This window comes from Zea mays, chromosome 5 (genome assembly GCF_902167145.1).
Source record: "Zea mays cultivar B73 chromosome 5, Zm-B73-REFERENCE-NAM-5.0, whole genome shotgun sequence".
NCBI lineage: Eukaryota > Viridiplantae > Streptophyta > Magnoliopsida > Poales > Poaceae > Zea > Zea mays.
In genome coordinates this window covers 167623641-167645463 of record NC_050100.1, presented here as the reverse complement: position 1 = coordinate 167645463, position 21823 = coordinate 167623641, and the positions used below count along the sequence as shown (strand labels likewise).

Below are 21823 nucleotides of genomic sequence, written 5' to 3'. Positions count from 1 at the left end.
CCGCTTCCCTCTTCTCCCAAACGGTCGCCCGATCCGCCGTTGTCGCACCTCTACGCGCTGCCAACGGGGCAGAAGGCCGCTCCCTTCCTCTCTGTGGTCGTCGCCGTCGTCGGGCCTACTGCAGCCCCCCCCCCCCCGACCTTCTCCAATCGTCGGCGTCAAACCCCCCTGCCAAGCCCGGCATAGGCCCATGCCTGGCTGGACCTGACCCGCCACCAACTCCTTCGTCACCACCACAGCTGGATCTGTCGCTGCTGCGACCTTCCCAACTGGATCGTCGTCTTTATGGCTGGATCCGTCATTGTCGTGGCCTTCCCGGCCAGATCCGCCGATACTCCTATTCTGTCACGGGCGCGGCCACCCTGACCGGCGCAGACGCATGCGCTGTCGCCGGCCTCCCTGGCGGGGCTCCTCGATGATCGGACGCGGAAAGAAGCAAGAAGACCCTCAAGAGTTCTGTTGTTTCTTTTTGTGTCGCCTCGCCGACCATTGACGCTCGAACATCGACCCCCCGAAGGACAAGGTTGTTGCTGCATGTCTCCAAGCCGCAGCAGCTCACCACCTCGACTTCGGCTACCTCGGCATCTAGGGGCTATCATCTACATGGAGTGCATATCGGTCTCTACTCCAACCACAACAATCGCACCCTCACAACGCCACGACTGCGGAGGGATTTCAACCCGTCGGCTCCAGTTTCATCGTTTATGGTGGTCCCGTTGCGACTGCGGGGGATGTTAGAGTTTGTGTTCCTATATGTATGTGTAGGTGGGCTGGCACCAGTGCACCACTGTTGGGCTGCCAACCCATTAGGGTTAGGGTTTCCCCTGGGCCTATATATATATATAAGCCATCTCATTCTCTTATAATACCTGATTGAGATTATGCTCTGAGTCCTAAAATATGAGTGTTTTGCCTACCTACACCTAACAACTAAAGCTTTTCAGAGAATTGGTTAGTGCATGAAAACCAATAGTGCCTTAATGAATTTTTGGCAATGCAACAGTCTAAACATTCTTCGCTTCTTTGTGTTGTCTATATAACCCAGAAGGCCAGAATGATGCTTTAGTGATATAGTGCCCAATGAGATTGTGGGCATCAACCATATAATCCTTTGGACTAGCCATATGGCTAGAAATGGTAGCCAAAGAATCTTAAGCCATGTATGTACCTCACAAGATCATGATCTTTTTAAACTTCTTATATGACTACATCCGACATAGATAACTCCCTAAGGATATCAGGGAACTCACCTCAATAGGAAATAGATCAACTTAGATTGGTGTATTTGGTAAAATAATTAAACAACTCAACTGTTCAGTAGCTGCTTTGATAGTAATACTAGTGAATTTTAGTCAATGCGCAACTAAGTATTATATAGAGGCATCTCCGATCTCTGTCTAATCTTTCTTTTGTAAATATTATTGGCATCTTCAAGGCCTACTAATTCTACAAGCTAGGTTCAACTTACATTAGAGCACAAAGTAATACGACATTAGACATACTTGATTAATGTACAAGAAAATACCTGGAGTCTATTGGTTAAAATAATATTTGGATACATAGCAGCAACATCCAGATGATAGATTAGAGGGCGTTCTTCGCGAATTGGGTGATCACGCAATGCAACAAGCTGAGAATTCAACATAACAACAGAGGTCACACAAGCTTGGTTTCAAAATATATAATATGTGATTAATGCAAATTATGTAGTGACATGTTCAGGGAGGTTCTTATATAAACATTAGAGAACTACTGTCCTTGATGCATTAGCCAATTCCTCAAGTTATAATCCTGGAGTGCAGTGAATTATATGTTTCAAAATCAAAAGATAATTAACAATCGTCCAAGTGAAAACACAATGAGTCACAGATGGAATATATTGGTCTCAGTTTTGAATTATTTTCATTTTCCTGGTCCAATTATTTCAATATATTTCCATTTGTCAATTTGCCATTTGATAGCCTGGACTTAAAGTGAAAATCAAAGTATCTTGCTGGACAATACATACCTTTTGCTCTATGGCATCCTTGACTTCATCATAATTTGTGACAGAATCAATATCCAACTTTCCTTCTACAGCAATGACATAATGCAGATCACGATCAAGATTTCCAATGAGTTGCTGCAACAAGAATGTGAATTGTTGATATAGAAATTGCAAATTATCTGTTGAACCACATCAGAGTAAAATAGATTAATACCCTAACCAGCTCTAGAAAAGGAATAACAAGTTACCTCATATGCTAATGGTTCAAGTTGGAACTTTGTAGGGAGATCAGATCTAAAGACGCCAGTTTCAAGACACTCAACGTGACCACCAATGTAGGTTTCACTTTCCAATAAACGGTTATTGTAGAACTTCTCAAGATCAGCTTGGTGCTTGTTAGGACAAATGACACTAGCCTTGAATGCCTATACATTAAAAGAAACTAAATTCAGCAAGCATGAGTAATCAGAGGTAGATTGGAAAAGATGCACTATTCATAGTTATGGAAATTGGGCGTTCAAGCCCTTGACATGGGCTCAAATCCAAGAACAAGCAATGAAGCAAGAGTGGGAAAAACCACATGACTTTTTCCTGAAAATGTGTATTTTACATCCTCTTGAGAAGCAAACAAGCTTTATGTAACACATAAACTGTCTGTGGTGCAACTTAAGATAACAAAAAAAGTCAGATGATATACTTAGAACTTAAGCAGGAAGGAAAAGCATGGCATAAAAATAAAACCATCGCCAATTTCACATCAAAAAAACAGAAGAGCAAAAGGAGAAAGGTCTACTTCAGCACAATTTGACAGCTCAAGTACTTGAGAGTTTCATATAAAACACCCGGATCTAGATGAAGGTATTGCTTCAAGATGCATATGTTATTGAAACATGGCAGAAAATATTCACTAAACATACCTGAACCATTAGCAGCATTTCACAAAGTGTCCCACTTCCTTTCCGCAGTACCTCATCAGGTGACATAGGTATTATGGTTGCAAGAGAAAAGATGAAAGGATGGACATAAGTCATGTATAGATAGTATGTTGCAACAGCATCTGATACAGAATACGAAGCCATTGTCTGAAAAAGAAACAATGGGGTGAAAATGAACTCAGGCAAATATTTCAAATTAAGACGAGTACAATCCATAAAACTAAACACAAAATCACAGACAAGGAGTAATATTTAGTTTTGTGTGTCACATAGATGTATTTAGACCACCTCCATTGGAGATAATGTCACTTCAGGATAAGAAAAAAAAGGAAAACTTCAGGTACCTGTGGCTGCTCCATTGCAAAGCGAACCATATCTTCTGGATTAACCTCCAGAGGATCGTAACCTAGCTTGGCTTTTGTAACAGCCTGCAAGTGTGCCAATGTAACAAGAGAAATGAAATATAGTTAAATAACATGCCCTTGTTGTGCTCGTGGAATAAAAAATGCTAAAATTATGCATATTGATTGTATGCTCCACACCGTATCACTAAAAATTTGTTTTGTACTATTGTAAATATGTAGTTTTATTAACACATTTAGAAACAAAACCAAGCACTCCATAAAAAATGAATAACATCAAACCCTGAAGTTAGTTTAAAGGTATTTTTGTTTGTGAGTAATGCATCACCTTTAGACCTTGGCTTCCTTGTGGAAGGTAACTGTCTCGCTTCACCCAAGCAAAACAGTCAAGATGGCAAGAAAATTTAGCCCGACACTCGCCCTGGTTATTGTCACATTGGAAACCAATCTCCTGCAACAATACAAATACAAATGAAGTAGATATGAAACAGTCATCAACTTTGCCATTTCTAAATCTTATCCAATCTGCTCTAGGTGAGAAATAAATGGAGAGCAAAAACATGTTTCACATAGAACAGTACTAAAGAATAGCTTGCCCTTGTTTATTTTCCCTGCAGATGCAGACAGTTTTTTCTTAGATCACTTTGTTTTGTATCAAGTGGTTGAACTATAATTAATGCCCCCCACCTCCTGAAAAAACAAATAAACTTTTTTCTTCAGCAGTCTTTGATGCTAGTTTTGAGAATGGTTATGCCACCAGAGCAGCCACATAACCTGGTTTGGCGGATTATACATTCTAGATAGGTTGTGCTCCACAACATTTTTTTAAACATGCTTTAGAAAAGTAGTAAGATATACTGCTGCAGCTGCAGGTGGGTTGATAGCCCAGTGGTGAAGGCGGTGTTGTCCCTTTCACCAGGTCAAGGGTTCGACCCCTAGTTCCGCACCCAAAAAAATCCCCTCGCTGTGCCCCACCCACTCTCAGGGATTGATGTCCTGCGCGCCACCCTCTGGCTGGGCCGTTGCAGAGTGAGCAGTTGTAATCGGCCGGTTAGTGATTGGGGGCTAGGGTTCGCTGGTTTTCTTGACCGGGACCAGTGGTTCAGGTCCTTCTTATTACTATACCGGGAGGGCGGTCATTCCCTCCCCAGCCGAGTTTTTTTATACTGCTGCAGCTTAGCTTAAAGGAGATCAGATTTTCTAAAAGTGCTTCCACAATACAAGATTATAATAACCAAATTACCCATTCTTCCTAATAAAACCTGAAGTGAATTAAATCAACAACGCACCTCATTCATTTTTATTCCATGGTGTGCAGCCCTCTTCTCTAAAAATGGCCAGTCAAAAAAGTCACCGTTGTATGTAACATAAATGCCAGGCTTAACCTCTTGCATGTGAGAAAACCATGCTTTAAGTAGATCCAACTATAGACAACAAAAATAAAGGGGTTATAGCAAAATAAGTATGATGCATACGGTTGATATTATGCTGAACAATATAATGATAGTTCCTGATACCTCAGTTTGAACATTCTTAACTCTAAAATACCCCTCAAATTCGGGTTTAGGTGTGTACTCCAAATCATCAATGTCTTCTCCAACGCACTACAAAAAATAAAATAAAAATACTGCATTGTATATAAACTTAATTGAGAAATATCTGCATCTTGAAAAAGCAATCAATAAAAGTGGGTAATCAAGATAATGATTTTGCTATATATATTCCTATAATCTTCTTAAACTCTGCATCTTTCCTACCATATAAGGGGTTTCCTGCACATCTCCATGATGAGTACAACTATGTGTAACAGATTTGACTGTTGTTTTTTGTGAATTCTGATCTCGAAGTACGTATCCAGTACACGACAGACAAGCCAATTGTTCTTTACCATTTTCTAAAACACAAAAAATCATTCCTGTTATAAAAAAAGGGGGCTTTTTTACATAAGAAACATAGCAGAATGTTACTCCGCTAGAAGTGAGATAAAGAAAGAATGTCATGAAGGAGTTCTCAGGTGATTAGTGCTGCCAATGCTAGACGGTACGCCTAAAAAATAGAGCAAGGATGTTTGAAGCCATAAATTCTGTGGATTTTTGGAGATGCTTCAGGTTTTGTCACTAACATTAATAAGTGCAGTTTGTCCCCTATCCATTGCAATGAGCAAGACCTTAATAATACACAAGACCTCTTCCCCTGCAATGTTGTAGTAGACTTTCCTTGTAAGTATTTGGGATTACCTCTTTCTATTAAGAAGCTGCCCAGAAGTGTCTTTCTAAACCTCATTGACAAGGTGGCTGATAAGTTACCTGGGTGGAAAGCTGCTCTAATCAGCCAGATGGGAGGGTGACTTTGGTTAAATCTGTGCTTAGGGCAGTCCCCATCTACCACCTCATAGCTCTTCAGCGCCCCAAATAGGTTGTCAAGGCTATAGATAAAGTTCGGAGAGGATTTCTTTGGAAAGGCAGAACTGATATCAAAGGTGGTCATTGTGTTGTAGGGTGGGAGAAGGTTTGTAAACCAGTGACCATGGGAGGTCTAGGTCGGCATAACTTGAAAGTTCTTGGGTGGGCTCTCAATCTGAGGTGGCTATGGCTTAAAAAACACAGCCAGACAGACCCTGGGCAGAGTTTGATATCCAGATTCATCCGAATACAGCAGCCCTTTTCTCAGCTTGTATTTGCTCCTCTGTTGATGACGGGTCCTCAACTCTTTTCTAGGCAGATCGCTGGTTTCAGGGGCAATCCATTAAACAGATTGCACCAAATCTAATTTGTATGGTTCCAAATGTTAGAGTACCCGTTAGGGTTTTGGGGTTAGCCCCTTGTAATTACAGTCTCACCCATGTGTAATGGGTCAGGCCCATCTAACTTGATCTTTTAATACAAGCACCCAACCCTGAGTTAGGGTTAGGGTTTCCCACATGATATAAAGCTAGGTTTTTATTTTTCGCCCACCCACTTCCTCCCAGCCGCCGTCGGCCCGCTCTTCCCCGTCGGTCCCCTCTCCCAGCAGGCGCTCCCCACTGTGGCCCCCTCTCCCAACCGCGGGCGCTCCTCGTCGCGGCCCCTCTCCTCCCGCATCGGCCACCCCCATGGACCCGACGACCGGCGCCCCCCCCCCCTCCTCTCCCCTGCAGTTGTTGCTGCTGCCGCCGCGGGCATGGCCGCAGCCACCGACATGGATGTCGTCACCGCGGGACTGGCCAGCGCCTGCCCCACCAGCGGGCGCGGTCTCTGGTGCCGCTGCAGCAGCATCAAGTCTGCTCGGTCGACAGGCCGCCCTACTCGGGCTCCCCTCCTCCGGCGCTCTCTAGCTCACCCCCGATGCGAGCACAGCACTCCGGCGCCCCGGAACGCCCGTCGGGGAAGACCCCTCCCTCATCGCCGACTTCTCACTCGCGCAGCAGCGCCCTCGTCGACCCCCGTCGAGCTTCACCCACATTGCTCCTGTGTTGACGGCACCCGCCATCGACTCCTCGTTGGTTGCCGCCATCGCCACAATCCAGGCCGTCGTGGCTGCCTCGCAGGAGCGCGAGCACGCCGCGTCCCTCGCCCTGGAGCAAGAGCGTGCCATGGGCGCCGCCCTAACCGCCCAGATGGCCACCGCGCAGCGCCTCATCCTCGATCATCCTCCGGTCACTCTCGAGGCCCACCTCACCTCTGGACTCGATGTCGACCACATCGTCGCTCTCCACGCTCAGGCCACCGGGATGCACAATATTTGGTCCCTCGTGTCCATCATGTTGGACCAGGTGTCCTCCCACTACCCTCGTTGACGGGGCCAGGTCTTTCTCACGCTTCGGCGGTACGCTCTCGCCAACCACGCCCTCGACAACCTCGTCGCCCCGCCGTCTCCATCGTGGTACCTAATGGACATTGTGGTCCTCTCATGGCTCCACGACACCATCGTCGTTGAGCTACAGGACATCATCTGCGACCAGGCGGACACTGCTCGACATCTGTGGCTCTCTCTCGAGGGACAGTGCCTCGGAAACCGGGAGGCTCGGACACTCCACCTCGACGCCCAATTTCACCAGTTCTCTCAGGGGGGGCCTCTCTATGGGAGAATACTGCCGCCAAATGAAGGGCATGGTTGACTCTCTTCGCGACCTCGGCGAGTCCATCGGCGATCGTACCCTGGTGTTGAACCTTCTGTGTGGCCTCAGTCCTCGCTGCGGCCACCTGAAGGCTCTCATCAAAAGGATCATACCCTTCCCCGCCTTCAACGTTGTCCACAACGAGCTTCCCCTCGAGGAGCTCACCATGGAGACTGAGCCCCTGCTCCAGTGATGACCCTCTACAATGCTCCTATCGATGGTCAGGCACCGTCGGGGGGGCCTACCCCTCGCCCTCTGTCGACTGGGGCTACCACCCGCACTCCACCTGCTGCCCCTGCGGCCCCTCATCCGGCTTCCAATGCCGACAAAGGTCGTCGTCCTCGCAAGGGTAACTGTGGGAACGCTGGCTCCACTCGAGGTGGTCCCTCCGGTCGGGGTGGCAGCCAGGCATGGCCGTCATTCTACAACCCCTGGATCGGGACCATTGTCATGTGCTCGGGCCAGGCTCCGAGTGCCTCCCGCCCTCCTGTGTCGACCCTCCTGATCGTGCCTCCCTACGACGTGCCCCCTCTGACTCCGCCCCAGCTCACGCCTCTGGGGACCTCCACCCCGACACCTTGGTCCCCGCTGGCTAGAGGGTGGCACCCAGCCGCCCTCGTCGCCGCCTTCAGCACCATGGCGATGACACCACCCTCGTCAGACTGGGTGGTCGACTCTGGTGCATCTTACCACACCACCTCCAACACGGGCACATTATCCCACCCCCATCCCTCACATCCCTCCTCGATTGTCGTTGGAAACGGTTCCACTCTGTCGGTCACCTCAGTAGGTGCCTCGGTTCTCCCCGAACCGTTCTATCTCAACAACGTTCTCGTAGCGCCTCACTTTACTCACAACCTTCTTTATGTTCGTCGGTTCACCACCGACAATTCTTGTTCCATTGAGTTTGACCCTTTTGGTTTCTCTGTGAAGGATCTGGCCACCAGGACACCCCTCGCCCGTTGTGATAGCTCGGGGCCCCTCTACACGCTTCAGCCTTCCTCCACCTGCGCGTCCTCCCCACCCGTCCTGGTCTCCACCACCAGCTCAACTACTTGGCATTGTCGTCTCGTCCATCCAGGACCCGACGTCATGAACAAGCTCACTAGTAGTTTAGATCTTTTATGTAGTACGTGACATTCTGAGGGCCTCTGTCATGCTTGTCGGCTAGGCCGACATACTTGTCTCCCATTTCCTACTTCTAGTAGTTGAGCAGGCTTTTGATCTAGCTCATTGTAATCTCTGGACTTCACATGTACTCAGTCTTTCTGGATGCAAATACTACTTGGTGATTTTGGATGATTTTTCTCACTTTCTTTGGACTTTTCCCCTTCGGCAAAAGTCTGACACGTTCACCACCCTCACTCACTTCTTCGCCTGGGTCTCCACCCAGTTCTGTCGCTCAGTTCGTGCCCTTCAGTGTGATAACGGTAGCAAGTTCAACAACAACGCCTCTCGCTCCATCCTCGCCCACGACGTTCAGTTGCGCCTCTCGTGCCCTTACACCTCTTCCCAGAACGATCGGGCAGAACGCATCATTCACACCACCACCAACATGATCTATTGCCTTCTCTTTCAGGCGTCTCTCCCTGCCAACTACTGGGCAGAGCCCAGAACACCGCTACACATCTCCTCAACTGCCTCCCCTCGAAGGCGGTGAGCCATCCCACTCCCCACTTTGCCCTGTATGGCACAACCCCCTCCTACGACCACGTTCGCGTGTTCGACTGTGCCTGCTATCCCAACACTTCCGCCACCGCTCCCGATAAGCGAACTCCTCGCTCCACTCGTTGCCTCTTCCTCGGTTACTCCCGTGACCACAAGGGGTATCGATGCCTTGACCTCGCCACCCACCGCATACTCATCTCTCGTCACGTCGTTTTCGACGAAGATGTGATTCCCCTTGCTAGCTCCTCCCCACCCCCCAATCTCGTCTCCTTGCGTCCTATCCAGCTCCCCTCTACCCCAGTCGCTCATGTCTGCTTCCCCCCAGGCTCAGACGCCACCGCTCGCGCCTGTACCCGCACCCCGCGCGGCTCAGACACCTCGCCTTGCGTCGTTACTCGCGCCATGCGCGGCCTTGTCGACGAACGCGGCCCGCTTCGTCGTCCTCGCTCTCGTCTACCACCGTCGCGGGCGGGTCACTCCATCGGCCCCGCCGAACCAGCACTACTGACAAGCGCAGCTCGCTTCGCCAACCCCGCCCTCGTCTACCACTGCCGCAAGATGGCCCCTCCCTCGGCTCTTGACGACCCACCGGCCCGCACTGAGCCTCCCGTGTACCACACAGTCGCCATCCACCACGACCCCGGGCACGTCCACCCGATGGTGACTTGCCGCGCAGCCGGCGTTCTCCACCCCGTCGACCGGTTGATCCTGGCGGTCGACACGACTGCCACTCCTCCAGATGCCTCCCCGGTTCCCCCCTCCGTTCGTGCCTCCCTCGCCGACCCCCACTGGTGTTGCGCTATGGAGTATACGGCCCTGCTGGCCAACCACACATGGGACCTGGTGCCGCGTCCACTAGGCACCAACATGGTCACTGGCAAGTGGCTGTTTCGCCACAAGCTGACCTCAGACGGCTCCATCGACCGCTACAAGGCCCGTTGGGTCTTTCGATGCTTCACCCAGCACCCAGAAGTGGACTATGACGAGACCTTCAGCCCCGGCGTCAAGTTCGCCACCGTTCGAGCCATCCTCTCCCTCACCCCCTCCAAGGACTGGGCGATCCATCAGCTCGATGTCAAGAATGCCTTCCTCCACGGCACTCTGACGGAGACTGTCTACTGCAGCCAGCCCAGTAGCTTCGTCGACGCCGCTCGTTCGGACCTGGTCTGTCGACTGAACCGCTCCCTGTACGGCCTTAAGCAGGCACCGCGAGCATGATACAATCGCTTCGCCTCCTACTTGACCTCCATCGGCTTCGTCAAGGCCAAGTCGGACACATCCCTATTCATCTACCAGTGCGGCGATGACACCGTCTACCTCCTACTCTACGTCGACGACATTGTGCTCACGGCATCAACTGCCGACCTACAGCGCACAATCGCCGCCCTTCAGCAGGAGTTCGCGATGAAGGACCTAGGGCCTCTTCACCACTCCCTCGGCATCACTGCCAAGCGTCGTCCTCAGGGTCTCTTCCTCCACCAGCGCCAGTACACCATTAACATCCTGGAGCGGGCTAGCATGTCCAACTGCAAGCCCTGCTCCACGGCTGTCGATACTCAGGCGAAGCTCTCTTAGGACGACGGGCATAGGTCGCTGACGCGACGTCCTACCAGAGCCTAACTAACGCGCTCCAGTATCTGACCTTCTCCAGGCCCAACATCGCCTATGTCGTCCAGTATGTGTGTCTGCATACGCACACCCCGCGAGAGCCCCATCTCACCGCTCTCAAGAGGATCATGCGCTACCTCTGCGGCTCCCTCGACTACAGCCTTCTACTCCAACCCTCCCTAACGTCGGAGCTCGTGGTTTACACCGACGCTGACTGGATTGGTTGTCCCGACACGCGTCGGTCCACCTCCGGTTATGATGTGTTCCTGGGCACCAACCTCGTCTCCTGGGCCACCAAGCGACATCCCATCATCTCTCGCTCCAGCGTAGAGGCTGAGTACCGCGTCATAGCCAACGGAGTGGCAGAGACCTCCTGGTTGTGCCAGCTACTCCAGGAGCTCCACAGCCCCCTTCAGTGTGCCACCCTCGTCTATTGCGACAACGTCAGCGCGGTCTACCTCCAATCCTGTGCAGCATCAGCGCACTAAGCACGTGGAGATCGACCTGCACTTCGTCCAGGCCCATGGAGATCGACCTGTACGGGATAGAGTTGAGACTGCGGGGGTGTTAGAGTACCCGTTAGGTTTTTGGGGTTAGTCCCTTGTAATTACATCTCACTCTTGTGTAATGAGGCAGGCCCGTATAACTTGGTCTATTAATACAAGCACCCAACCATGAGTTAGGGTTTCCCACACCAAAGAAAGTTCAGTCCAGCAGATCTATCCAAGAAGCTTTGATTGACAATAGGTGGGTGAACGATATCAAGGGAAGTCTGCCTGAGCAAGATTTATTTGAGTACCTCAAGATTTGGGATCTGATTCAGCCATTCAGGGGGTCCAGCTTCATCCAGAGACGCGACACAGATGGCTACCTACATCCTTAGGGGAATATTCTGCCAAATCAGCTTATAATCGGCTTCTAGCTGGATCTATTCTTTTTGAGCCAGCTGAAAGGACATGGAAGAGTTGGGCCCCTCCGCGATGCAAATTCTTTATATGTCTGGCTTCCCTTAATAGATGTTGGACTGCAAATAGACTAGCTCGCCAGGCCTTGATCACCCGGAAAGTTGCCCTCTCTGCGATCAGCAGGAAGAAATAGTCTAGCATATTTTGAATTCTTATGTTTTTGCTAGAGATATTTGGTTTCAAGTCCTAAGCAAGGTGGAACTGCAATCTTTATCCCATGGGAACTACTGACCTTGTGTTCCAGGAGTGGAGGAAGGTTGAAAGCAAGGTGTCTAAAGACCAGAAAAAGGTTTCAATTCCACTGTGGTTCTAGTTTCCTAGTGGTTGTGGAAGCACAGGAATGCCTGTGTGTTTGATGGCACCTCCCCAAGCACCAGCTCGGTTTTGCTTCACATTCAGCAAGATGCTCATCTGTGGGGTCTAACCGGGGCAGTAGGCCTCAGAAGGCTTTGGCCTTAATCATGGGGTGGGTTGTTTGTTTTTGGTAGTTGCTTCCCTGGCTCCTGTGGACTCTTTCGTGTATGCCTGTGTCTGGCCGCCGTAAAGTGGTTGCTTCTTGTGTTCTTCTGTACTTGGCCCTCTTTGGCCTTTTATTTCTACTTCTTAATATATTGATGCTGGTAGGACTGTGGATCCTACCAGGGATCTCCCTTAGCCTATAAGGATGAACAGTTGCGCGAGGGAGATGGGGGCGGCGCTGGGGCGTCGTGGCTGACCTAGGCTGCGCGGGCAAGACAGATTGATTCCAACTCCTCGCTACCTCAGGGAAGCCAGAATAATCTGATTCTGCTTAATTCCATATATGACCTCTTACAAGTATTTATATCCCAGCTGATGCTTATCTGATCCAAGGATAAGAGCTATGAGATCTCTTCTAATCCTTATCCAACTAACTAGAGATAATCTCTCCTTTTTATTAGCTAATCCTTATTTAATCTCTCCTGGCCGCATGTGGCCTGTGGCCTGGCCGTGGGCCTTAGCCCTCCTAGCCACTAATGTCCCTGCGCCTGGTGTAGGGGATGCCGGTCATAACAGATGCACAGTTCTCCTGCGCTTTCGAGAAAAAAAACATGATAAAACAGAAAGTAATAAGCAAGCATTGGGCAAAAAAAACAAGTCAAAACCTCTCTGTTGATTATCAGGTATCCTTGCCCATCAATCATGTATGAAATCATCATTACGTTGTCGTATTCAGCATCTGGAAACTTCAGGGGCAGTTTTGTGGTCTCAATATCAAATGCACAGACATGAACTTCTGCACGCTGAAGCAGGTCTTCCCTTCTCTGAAGCAAAACATCAGAACCAGATACATTAACATTGTACCACTGTCCACTTCTGACATCTGCAAAATAATTTGATTTAGCAAAACATCGAAGAGTGAGTGGCAAATCAGCATGTGAAAAAATAAGAATTAGCGGGTATATGGCTTACCATTATCTATAGCAAAACGAACATGATATGGAACATCATACTCACGCAAATCAATGATGTAATTTATGTAATCTTGTGGCCTTTCTACCCTGCCATAGTGCACATGATCAACAGACTAGATTCACAAATAAACACAGAAATGGATAAGGTAGTAAACATTAATCCAAATAAAACTATGGAAAGGACTATATAAAATACTTTTGCATAGGAAGCATAAATGTCTTAGATCACAATAATTAGGCTGGATGCTGGCGAAGTATATAGGCACCTTTTTACACCATGAATTGATTCAAATGCCTCCACAGCATCTATTTTTTCTTCGTTCTTTTCAACAACATGTAAAAGGTCATTCCTTACACGCATTAATTGTTGTACGGTGTCAAACTGAAGCTTCAGGTATTTTCTCTTCAAGCCAGAAAGATGATTTTTCTGCAACAAGAGTGGGATGTTAAAAGTTATATTCTACACCTGACCCAGACACATCAGAATGGCAGCAAAAAGACACAAACAATTAGCACATTGGCATCGCCCTTACTCATATTTAAATAACAATAATCTACAAGTTTAGCATCAAAATTTGAATCTGAACATATGAAGCATTCAACTTCAGCTAAATTCAAGAGATATATGAATCTCATTATGGCTATAACACAAGGATGGTCATCAATATAGAATCAAGTGCAGTGACACAAACCTAAGGAGATCAATTCCTGCAGAAAAATCTTAGACATAAACTTAGAGCCAAACTTATCGCCATGACATCATTTAATTGTGGACGTCAAACAGAATATTAGATTCAATATGCAGAGCAAGTGACAAACCAGATCTAAATCCTCTTTCTCAATTATTTCTATGTCAGAAATTTCCCCTTCATAACGTCGCCTAATATATGCCTCAACTTCCAACTCCATCTTGTCCTACAAAATTTAAAATATACCAAAATAGAACACCAAAACACAAATACTGCATGAGAAAAGGTTCAAGTTTCTCCATGATCGAATTTTATGATGGGAATATTAGAATAAAACCTCAAGCTCTAGCTCACCTTGGTCGCAGCATAAAAGTAAGGCCGAAACTTGTATTTCACTTTAAACGTAGACCCATCCTGCAAGAAACCATACGAAGTTAGACATAGAAGTTCAGACAGGCCTCATATTGTAATTGCAAAATTTACCTGTGATACAAAGTATAAGTCAACACAGCTGTAGATTTTTCCGGTGTCCTCGTCTTCCCATGATGACTGCAGGTGTTATAGGGGTTAAATTGTAATCTTACTTTTTTCCTTAAACAAAGCTCAGTCTTGATTTCATTTTACAATTAAGAAAATTTAAGGTAATGTCAGTTGATCAGATGACATGTATTTTTCTTTTTCCTCTTTTTAAGTACATGAATTCTCTCTTTTAACTTTTTATTAATATATTTACAATAAGGGTCAAATAATACTGTTTCACAAGACAAGAACCTTCAAGTCGCTCCTTAAAATATATTGTGAATCATCTACATTGAAACACTTTATTTACATTCAATGAAATTTCAACAATTTATGTAGCTCTATATATGAAACTAGAAGGACCAGTTTTTGTGGTATTTCAAGATGTTATATTAGTGAGTAGACACTAGTATGCACACAAGTTTTCACTAAGCTACATCAAAATTCACTGAGCGTTCCTACCTGCCAGCATACGGTGGTAGTCGCTTCAATGGCTAGAGCTATACTAACCAAACAGAAACTAAAATCTTTCTTGCTGATTTGCACATTTCTACTTGACTTTCGACCTCATTTCTAATGTATGCCAATTCAATCCAACGCGGATCACGGCATCGTGCAGGTCCGCCCCTAATTCCCGGGAGATCCACAGTTGAGACTCAACCCAAAACAACTGCAACGAAGAGACCAGAGAGGGCGAGATCGAACTCACCGGTGAAAAGGTGAGAAGCCATCCGAGGCGCCGCTCCCCATCAGTGTATGGCGCGAATCCTAGCCGGCTCTCGAGGAGCTCCTCCGCGCCCAGGCGCAGCCGCTGCTCCTTCGCCTTCGCCGACCCGCTCCGCCGCCAGTTCCCGCCGCCTCCGCCTCCGCCTCCCCGTCCGCCTCCTGTGGCAGCTGGACCCCGCCGCCCGCTCATGCTGGCAGGTGCGCTCCGTTGAGCGGGAATGGAAGACGCGCTGGCCCAGTGGCCGCTTGGATAGTTTGGACTGCCGTTGCACGCCGGGGAAGGGGAAGAGTGAACCCTAGATTTGGGTTTTGGCAAGGGGAGAAAGGCGCGCCAAAAGTTGAAGGCGGTTGGGGCTTTTCCCGCGCGCTTCAGTTCCGCTGTGGGCCGCTTTCTTTTCTCGTTTGCGTCCTACACGGGCCCCTGTATCTCTGTGGCCTGCTAGCCGGGGCCCGCTAGTGAGGATAATTGAGTCCGTCGATCTAACAGGTGAAATCTCACGTCTGTGGTGATGAATTGCAGTCCTATCAAAAAAAAAAGCATCCGCACTAGGTGTTGGGGTCTTCTTCTCCACCGAAGATACTCAAGACAAAGACATCATCGGTAAATTGATACTGAAGACTTTCTTTCTCTCTACCGAAGCTCCTCAAGACGAAGGTCTCGTCTAGAAGCAAACAATGGCAAGTGCCGAAGCTGCCACTAGCTTCGGCTTAGACCAAACAGATGAAAAAAAGACTAACTAGTCCCTAGTGGTTTATGTTATGATTATGAACAAATGTTAAAGGTTATAAATATATTTTTACCTGGGTTGCGTCACATGCCTATAAATTGGTGAACAATATCCTCGTACTGTTCACGCTGATTGGTAATCATTCTCGTATCAGCACCTTCAAGCAAGTCGAATGTATCAATGTAATGTAAATTTTGCTGATATTCGTGTGTATATTATAAAATATAAATGTGAATGAACCAATGAATTATATTTCTCATCTTTATGTATTCTTATTTGTTCACGAAATGATGAAGGCATGTCCTTCATGACCTTCGCCCGACGATCATTAAATCCAAGAGGAGGCAATGCTTCGGAAGACGAATGTCCTTAATGCTTAACGATTGTGTTGTCTTGTTCTTGATTCACAACATTTGAGAACAAGTGATTAACATTGGCGCCCACCTCTGGTGAACTCACTTCCACGACTGTGAGAATGGCTTCGCAAGGAACCCAAGTCGTGGCACCTTCAACTATGAAGCTGGTGCTCCCAATCACAGGTAGTTCAAGTTCTGAACCAGCTAATAAGAAGCAGAAAAAGGAGGCACAAAGAAGGGTACAACATGTTGGAGTGCATGGACCCTTCATCAAATCTAAGTGGTCTCATATACCAATCACCTTCTCCTAGGAAGACCTTTAGCTCAAGGACTATCTCCATAATGATGCAATGGCCATATCTTGTGTCATCAAGGGGTTTCTGGTGCACAACGTCCTTGTAGACACAAGCAGTGCAGCAGATATCATCTTTGCAAAAGCTTTCAGGCCGATGCAGCAGGAGGATGATAAGATACATGATGCAACACACCCCCTGTGTGGCTTTGGAGGAAGGCAGATAGTGGCGCTCGGGAAAATAACAATGCCAATCACCTTCGGTTATGTTCATAACACAAGGACAGAGCAAGTTGTTTTTGACATTGTTGATATGGAATAGCCCTGCAATGCAATCATTGGTCGAGGGACATTAAATGCCTTCGAAGCAATACTTCATACAACATATCTATGCATGAAGATATCATCTGACAAGGGTCCCATAGTTGTGCATGGAAGTCAAGAGGCTGCTAGAAGGGCCGAAGTGAACTGGACAGATTCAGAGGTCATCCATAACATAGATGAAGCCGAAGCTCATCAACAGTATAAGCATAAAAGAGATAAGGCCGCCTCAACAGATCAACCGAAGCCCATACTTCTATGTGAAGACATAACCGAGCAGAAAGTGTTGTTGGGGTCTCAATTGTCTGGTGAACAAGAAAAAACTTTGTTGAGGTTTCTGTTCAACAACAAGGATGTATTTGCTTGGTCAGCCAATGATCTTTGTGGTGTCAACAAAGACGTCATTGAGCACTCACTCAATGTAGATCCAGTTATCAGGCCAAGGAAGCAGAAGCTTCAGAAGATGTCCGATGACAAAGCCGAAGGTGCAAGAAACGAAGTCAACAGACTCCTGAGTGCCGGAGTAAGGGAGGTGACATATCTAGAGTGGCTAGCCAATACTATGATGGTGAAGAAGGCCAATGAAAAGTGTAGGATGTGCATTGATTTTACGGGTCTCAATAAAGCATGTCCGAAGGATGAGTTCCCTTTGCCAAGAATAGACTCCCTTATGGATGCAACATCTACTTTGGAGCTCATGATCCTATTAGATTGCGATTCAGGCTATCATCAAATCTGGATGAATAAGGAAGATAAGTCCAAGACAAGCTTCATAACCCCTAGTGGGACCTACTGCTACCTTCGGATGCTCTATGGGCTCAAGAATGCCGGAAGAAGCTTCAGCAGAATGACTGTCAAAGTCCTTAGCTCTCAGATTGGTAGGAATATTCTAACATATGTCGATGATATCATAGTGAAAAGTACCAAGCAAGAAAATCACATCGCCGATTTACAAGAAACATTTGCCAGAAAGGTCGGCCTCAAGCTCAACCCAGAGAAATGTGTCTTCGGAGTAAAGGGGAAATTTCTTGGGTGTCTTGTGTCAACAAAAGGAATTGAAGCTAACTGAAAGGGAATTAGGCTTATACCTAGTTCCTAATTGATTTTGGTGGTTGAATTGCCCAACACAAATAATTGGACTAACTAGTTTTGCTCCAGTGTATAAGTTATACAGGTGCCAAAGGTTCACACTTAGCCAATAAAAAGACCAAGAATTGGGTTCAACAAAAAGAGCAAGGGATAACCGAAGGCAGCCCTGGTCTGGCGCACCGGACTGTCCGGTGTGCCACCGGACTATGTCCGGTGCACCACCGGACAGTGTCCGGTGCACCAGGGGACTTCACGATGAACTCCTCACCTTCGAGAAAATCCAGAGGCGCTCCGCTATAATTCACCGGACTGTCCGGTGTACACCGGACAGTGTCCGGTGCTCCAAGGAAGAGCGTCTCAGAAACTCGCCAGCTTCGGGAATTCGCTCCGCTATAATTCACCGGACATGCCCGGTGTGCACTGGACTGTCCGGTGAGCCAGCGGAACAACGGCTACTTCGCGCCAACGGTCACCTGCAGAAGCATTAAATGCGCGCCAGAGCGCGCAGAAGTCAGGCACGCGCGAAGTGGCACACCGGACACTCTACAGTGCATGTCCGGTGCGCCACCGGACATCCAGGTGGGCCCAGAAGTCAGAGCTCCAACGGTCGGAACCCAACGGCCTGGTGACGTGGCTGGCGCACCGGACACTGTCCGGTGTGCACCGGTCTGTCCGGTGCACCATGCGACAGACAACCCCACCAAACGGCTAGTTTGGTGGTTGGGGCTATAAATACCCCCAACCACCCCACATTCAAGACATCCAAGTTTTCAACCTTCCAACCACCACTTACAAGAGCTAGGCATTCAATACAAGACACACCCAAGTGATCAAATCCTCTCCCAAATTCCACAAAAGCTTTAGTGTTAAGTGAGAGAGATTTGTTGTGTTCTTTTGAGCTCTTGCGCTTGGATCGCTTTCTTCTTTCTCATTCTTTCTTGTGATCAAACACTCACTTGTAACCAAGGCAAGAGACACCAATTGTGTGGTGGTCCTTGCGGGGAAGTTTTGTTCCAGGTTGATTTGAGAAGAGAAAGCTCACTCAGTCCGAGGGACCGTTTGAGAGAGGGAAAGGGTTGAAAGAGACCCGGTCTTTGTGACCACCTCAACGGGGTGTAGGCTTGCAAGAATCGAACCTCGGTAAACAAATTCGCGTGTCACACTTCTTATTCGCTTGAGATTTGTTTTGCGCCCTCTCTCGCGGACTCAATTATATTTCTAATGCTAACCCGGCTTGTAGTTGTGATTAACTTTGTAAATTTCAGTTTCGCCCTATTCACCCCCCCTCTAAGCGACTTTCAATTGGTATCAGAGCCTGGTGCTTCATTAGAGCCTAACCGCTCGAAGTGATGTCGGGAGATCACACCAAGAAGGAGATGGAGACCGGCGAAAAGCCCACTACAAGCCACAGGAAGGCTTCATCGGAAGAATCCCGCAAAAAGGGAAAGGGGAAGGAGAAGAAAGCTTCTTCCCACAAGTCGCATCGGAGTGGGGACAAGAAAAAGAAGATGAGGAAGGTGGTCTACTACGAGACCGACACCTCATCGCCCTCTACCACCGGCTCCGACGCGCCCTCCGTAACTTCTAAGCGCCATGAGCGCAAAAAGTTTAGTAAGATCCCCTTACACTATCCTCGTACTTCTAGACATACTCCATTACTTTCCGTTCCATTAGGCAAACCGCCAACCTTTGACGGTGAAGATTATGCTAGGTGGAGTGATTTAATGAAATATCACCTAACCTCACTCCACAAAAGTATATGGAATGTTGTTGAGTTTGGAGCACAGGTACCATCCGTAGGGGATGAGGATTATGATGAGGACGAGGTGGCCCAAATCGAGCACTTCAACTCCCAAGCCACAACCATACTCCTCGCCTCTCTAAGTAGGGAGGAGTACAACAAGGTGCAAGGATTAAAGAGCGCCAAGGAAGTTTGGGACGTGCTCAAGACCACGCACGAGGGTGATGAACTCACCAAAATCACCAAGCGGGAAACGATCGAAGGGGAGCTCGGTCGCTTCCGTCTACGCCAAGGGGAGGAGCCACAAGACATGTACAACCGGCTCAAAACCTTGGTGAATCAAGTGCGCAACCTCGGGAGCAAGAAATGGGATGACCACGAGGTGGTTAAGGTTATTCTAAGATCACTTATTTTCCTTAACCCTACTCAAGTACAATTAATTCGTGGCAATCTGAGATATACACTAATGACTCCCGAGGAAGTAATCGGGAATTTTGTGAGCTTTGAATTCATGATCAAGGGATCAAGGAAGATCAACAAGCTTGACGGTCCCTCCACGTCCGAAGCTCAACCGGTCGCATTTAAGGCGACGGAGGAGAAGAAGGAGGAGTCTACACCAAGTAGACAACCAATCGACGCCTCCAAGCTCGACAATGAGTAAATGGCGCTCATCATCAAGAGCTTTCGCCAAATCCTCAAACAAAGGAGGGGGAAGGACTACAAACCCCGCTCCAAGAAAGTGTGCTACAAATGTGGTAAGCCCGGTCATTTTATTGCAAAATGTCCCATATCTAGTGACAGTGACAGGGGCGACGACAAGAAGGGGAGAAGAAATGAGAAGAAGAGGTACTACAAGAAGAAGGGCGGCGATGCCCATGTTTGTCGAGAGTGGGACTCCGACGAAAGCTCTAGCGACTCCTCCGACGACGAGGATGCCGCCAACATCGTCGTCACCAAGGGTCTTCTCTTCCCCAACGTCGGCCACAAGTGCCTCATGGCAAAGGACTGCAAAAAGAAGAAGGTTAAATCTAAATCCTCCACTAGATATGAGTCTTCTAGCGATGATAATGCTAGTGATGAGAAAGATAATTTACGTACTCTTTTTGCCAACTTAAACATGCAGCAAAAAGAAAAATTTGAATGAATTAATTAGTGCCATCCATGAAAAAGGATGATCTCTTGGACTCCCAAGAGGACTTCCTAATCAAGGAAAACAAAAGGCATGTTAAGGTTAAAAATGCTTACGCTCTAGAAGTAGAAAAATGTGAAAAACTATCTAGTGAGCTAAGCACATGCCATGAGACTATAGACAACCTTAGAAATGAGAATGCTAATTTGTTAGCTAAGGTTGATTCTATTGCTTGTAATATTTCAATTCCCAATCCTAGAAATGATAATGATGATTTGCTTGCTAGGATCGAAGAATTGAATATATCTCTTGCTAGCCTTAGAAATGAAAATGAAAAATTGCTTGCTAAGGCTAAAGAACTAGATGTTTGCAATGTTACAATTTCCGACCTTAGAACTAAAAATGATATATTGCATGCTAAGGTTGTAGAATTGAAATCTTGCAAGCCCTCTACATCTACCGTTGAGCACACTTCTATTTGTACTAGATGTAAAGATGTTGATATTAATGCTATTCATGTTCACATGACTTTAATCAAACAACAAAATGATCATATAGCAAAATTAGATGCTAAAATTGCCGAGCATGAACTTGAAAATGAAAATTTTAAATTTGCTCGTAGTATGCTTTATAGTGGGAGACGTCATGGCATCAAGGATGGCATTGGCTTCCAAAAGGGGGACAATGTCAAAATTAATGCCCCTTCTAAGAAATTGTCCAACTTTGTTAAGGGTAAGACTCCCATGCCTCAATATAACGAGGGTTACATTTTATACCCTGTCGGTTATCCTGAGAGCAAAATTAGGAGAATTCATTCCAGGAAGTCTCACTCTGGCCCTAACCATGCATTTATGTATAAGGATGAGACATCTAGCTCTAGGCAACCAACCCGTGCTAAGTTGCCTAAGAAGAAAACTCCTAGTGCATCAAATGATCATGACATCTCATTTAAAACTTTTGATGCATCCTATGTTTTAACTAACAAATCCGGCAAAGTAGTTGCCAAGTATGTTGGGGGCAAGCACAAGGGGTCAAAGACTTGTGTTTGGGTACCCAAAGTTCTTGTATCTAATGCCAAAGGACCCAAAACCATTTGGGTACCTAAAGTCGAGAACTAAACATGTTTTGTAGGTTTATGCATCCGGGGGCTCAAGTTGGATCATCGACAGCGGGTGCACA

General features: G+C 47.3%; 1 protein-coding gene across 2 annotated transcripts in view; it reads right to left on the bottom strand.

The window, feature by feature from the left end:
* The window catches only part of LOC103627197 (DNA polymerase epsilon catalytic subunit A), a 31782-nt gene extending 16435 nt beyond the window's left edge, over positions 1–15347 (bottom strand). Inside the window, exons 1-15 of one of the 2 annotated variants that reach the window (XM_008647495.3) lie at positions 14972–15347; positions 14227–14292; positions 14098–14157; positions 13874–13969; positions 13321–13481; positions 13053–13141; positions 12746–12963; positions 4802–4888; positions 4574–4708; positions 3613–3735; positions 3267–3350; positions 2905–3069; positions 2236–2412; positions 2009–2122; positions 1526–1630 (exon numbers count right to left, since the gene is read on the bottom strand). In XM_008647495.3, the coding sequence (XP_008645717.1) occupies positions 1526–1630; positions 2009–2122; positions 2236–2412; positions 2905–3069; positions 3267–3350; positions 3613–3735; positions 4574–4708; positions 4802–4888; positions 12746–12963; positions 13053–13141; positions 13321–13481; positions 13874–13969; positions 14098–14157; positions 14227–14292; positions 14972–15178 (1887 nt within the window). In that variant the 5' untranslated portion in view covers positions 15179–15347. The remainder of the gene's footprint in view (positions 1–1525; positions 1631–2008; positions 2123–2235; positions 2413–2904; positions 3070–3266; positions 3351–3612; positions 3736–4573; positions 4709–4801; positions 4889–12745; positions 12964–13052; positions 13142–13320; positions 13482–13873; positions 13970–14097; positions 14158–14226; positions 14293–14971) is intronic. The other variant, XM_008647496.4, reaches the window with a different exon arrangement.
* Between the last annotated feature and the right edge of the window lie 6476 nt (positions 15348–21823).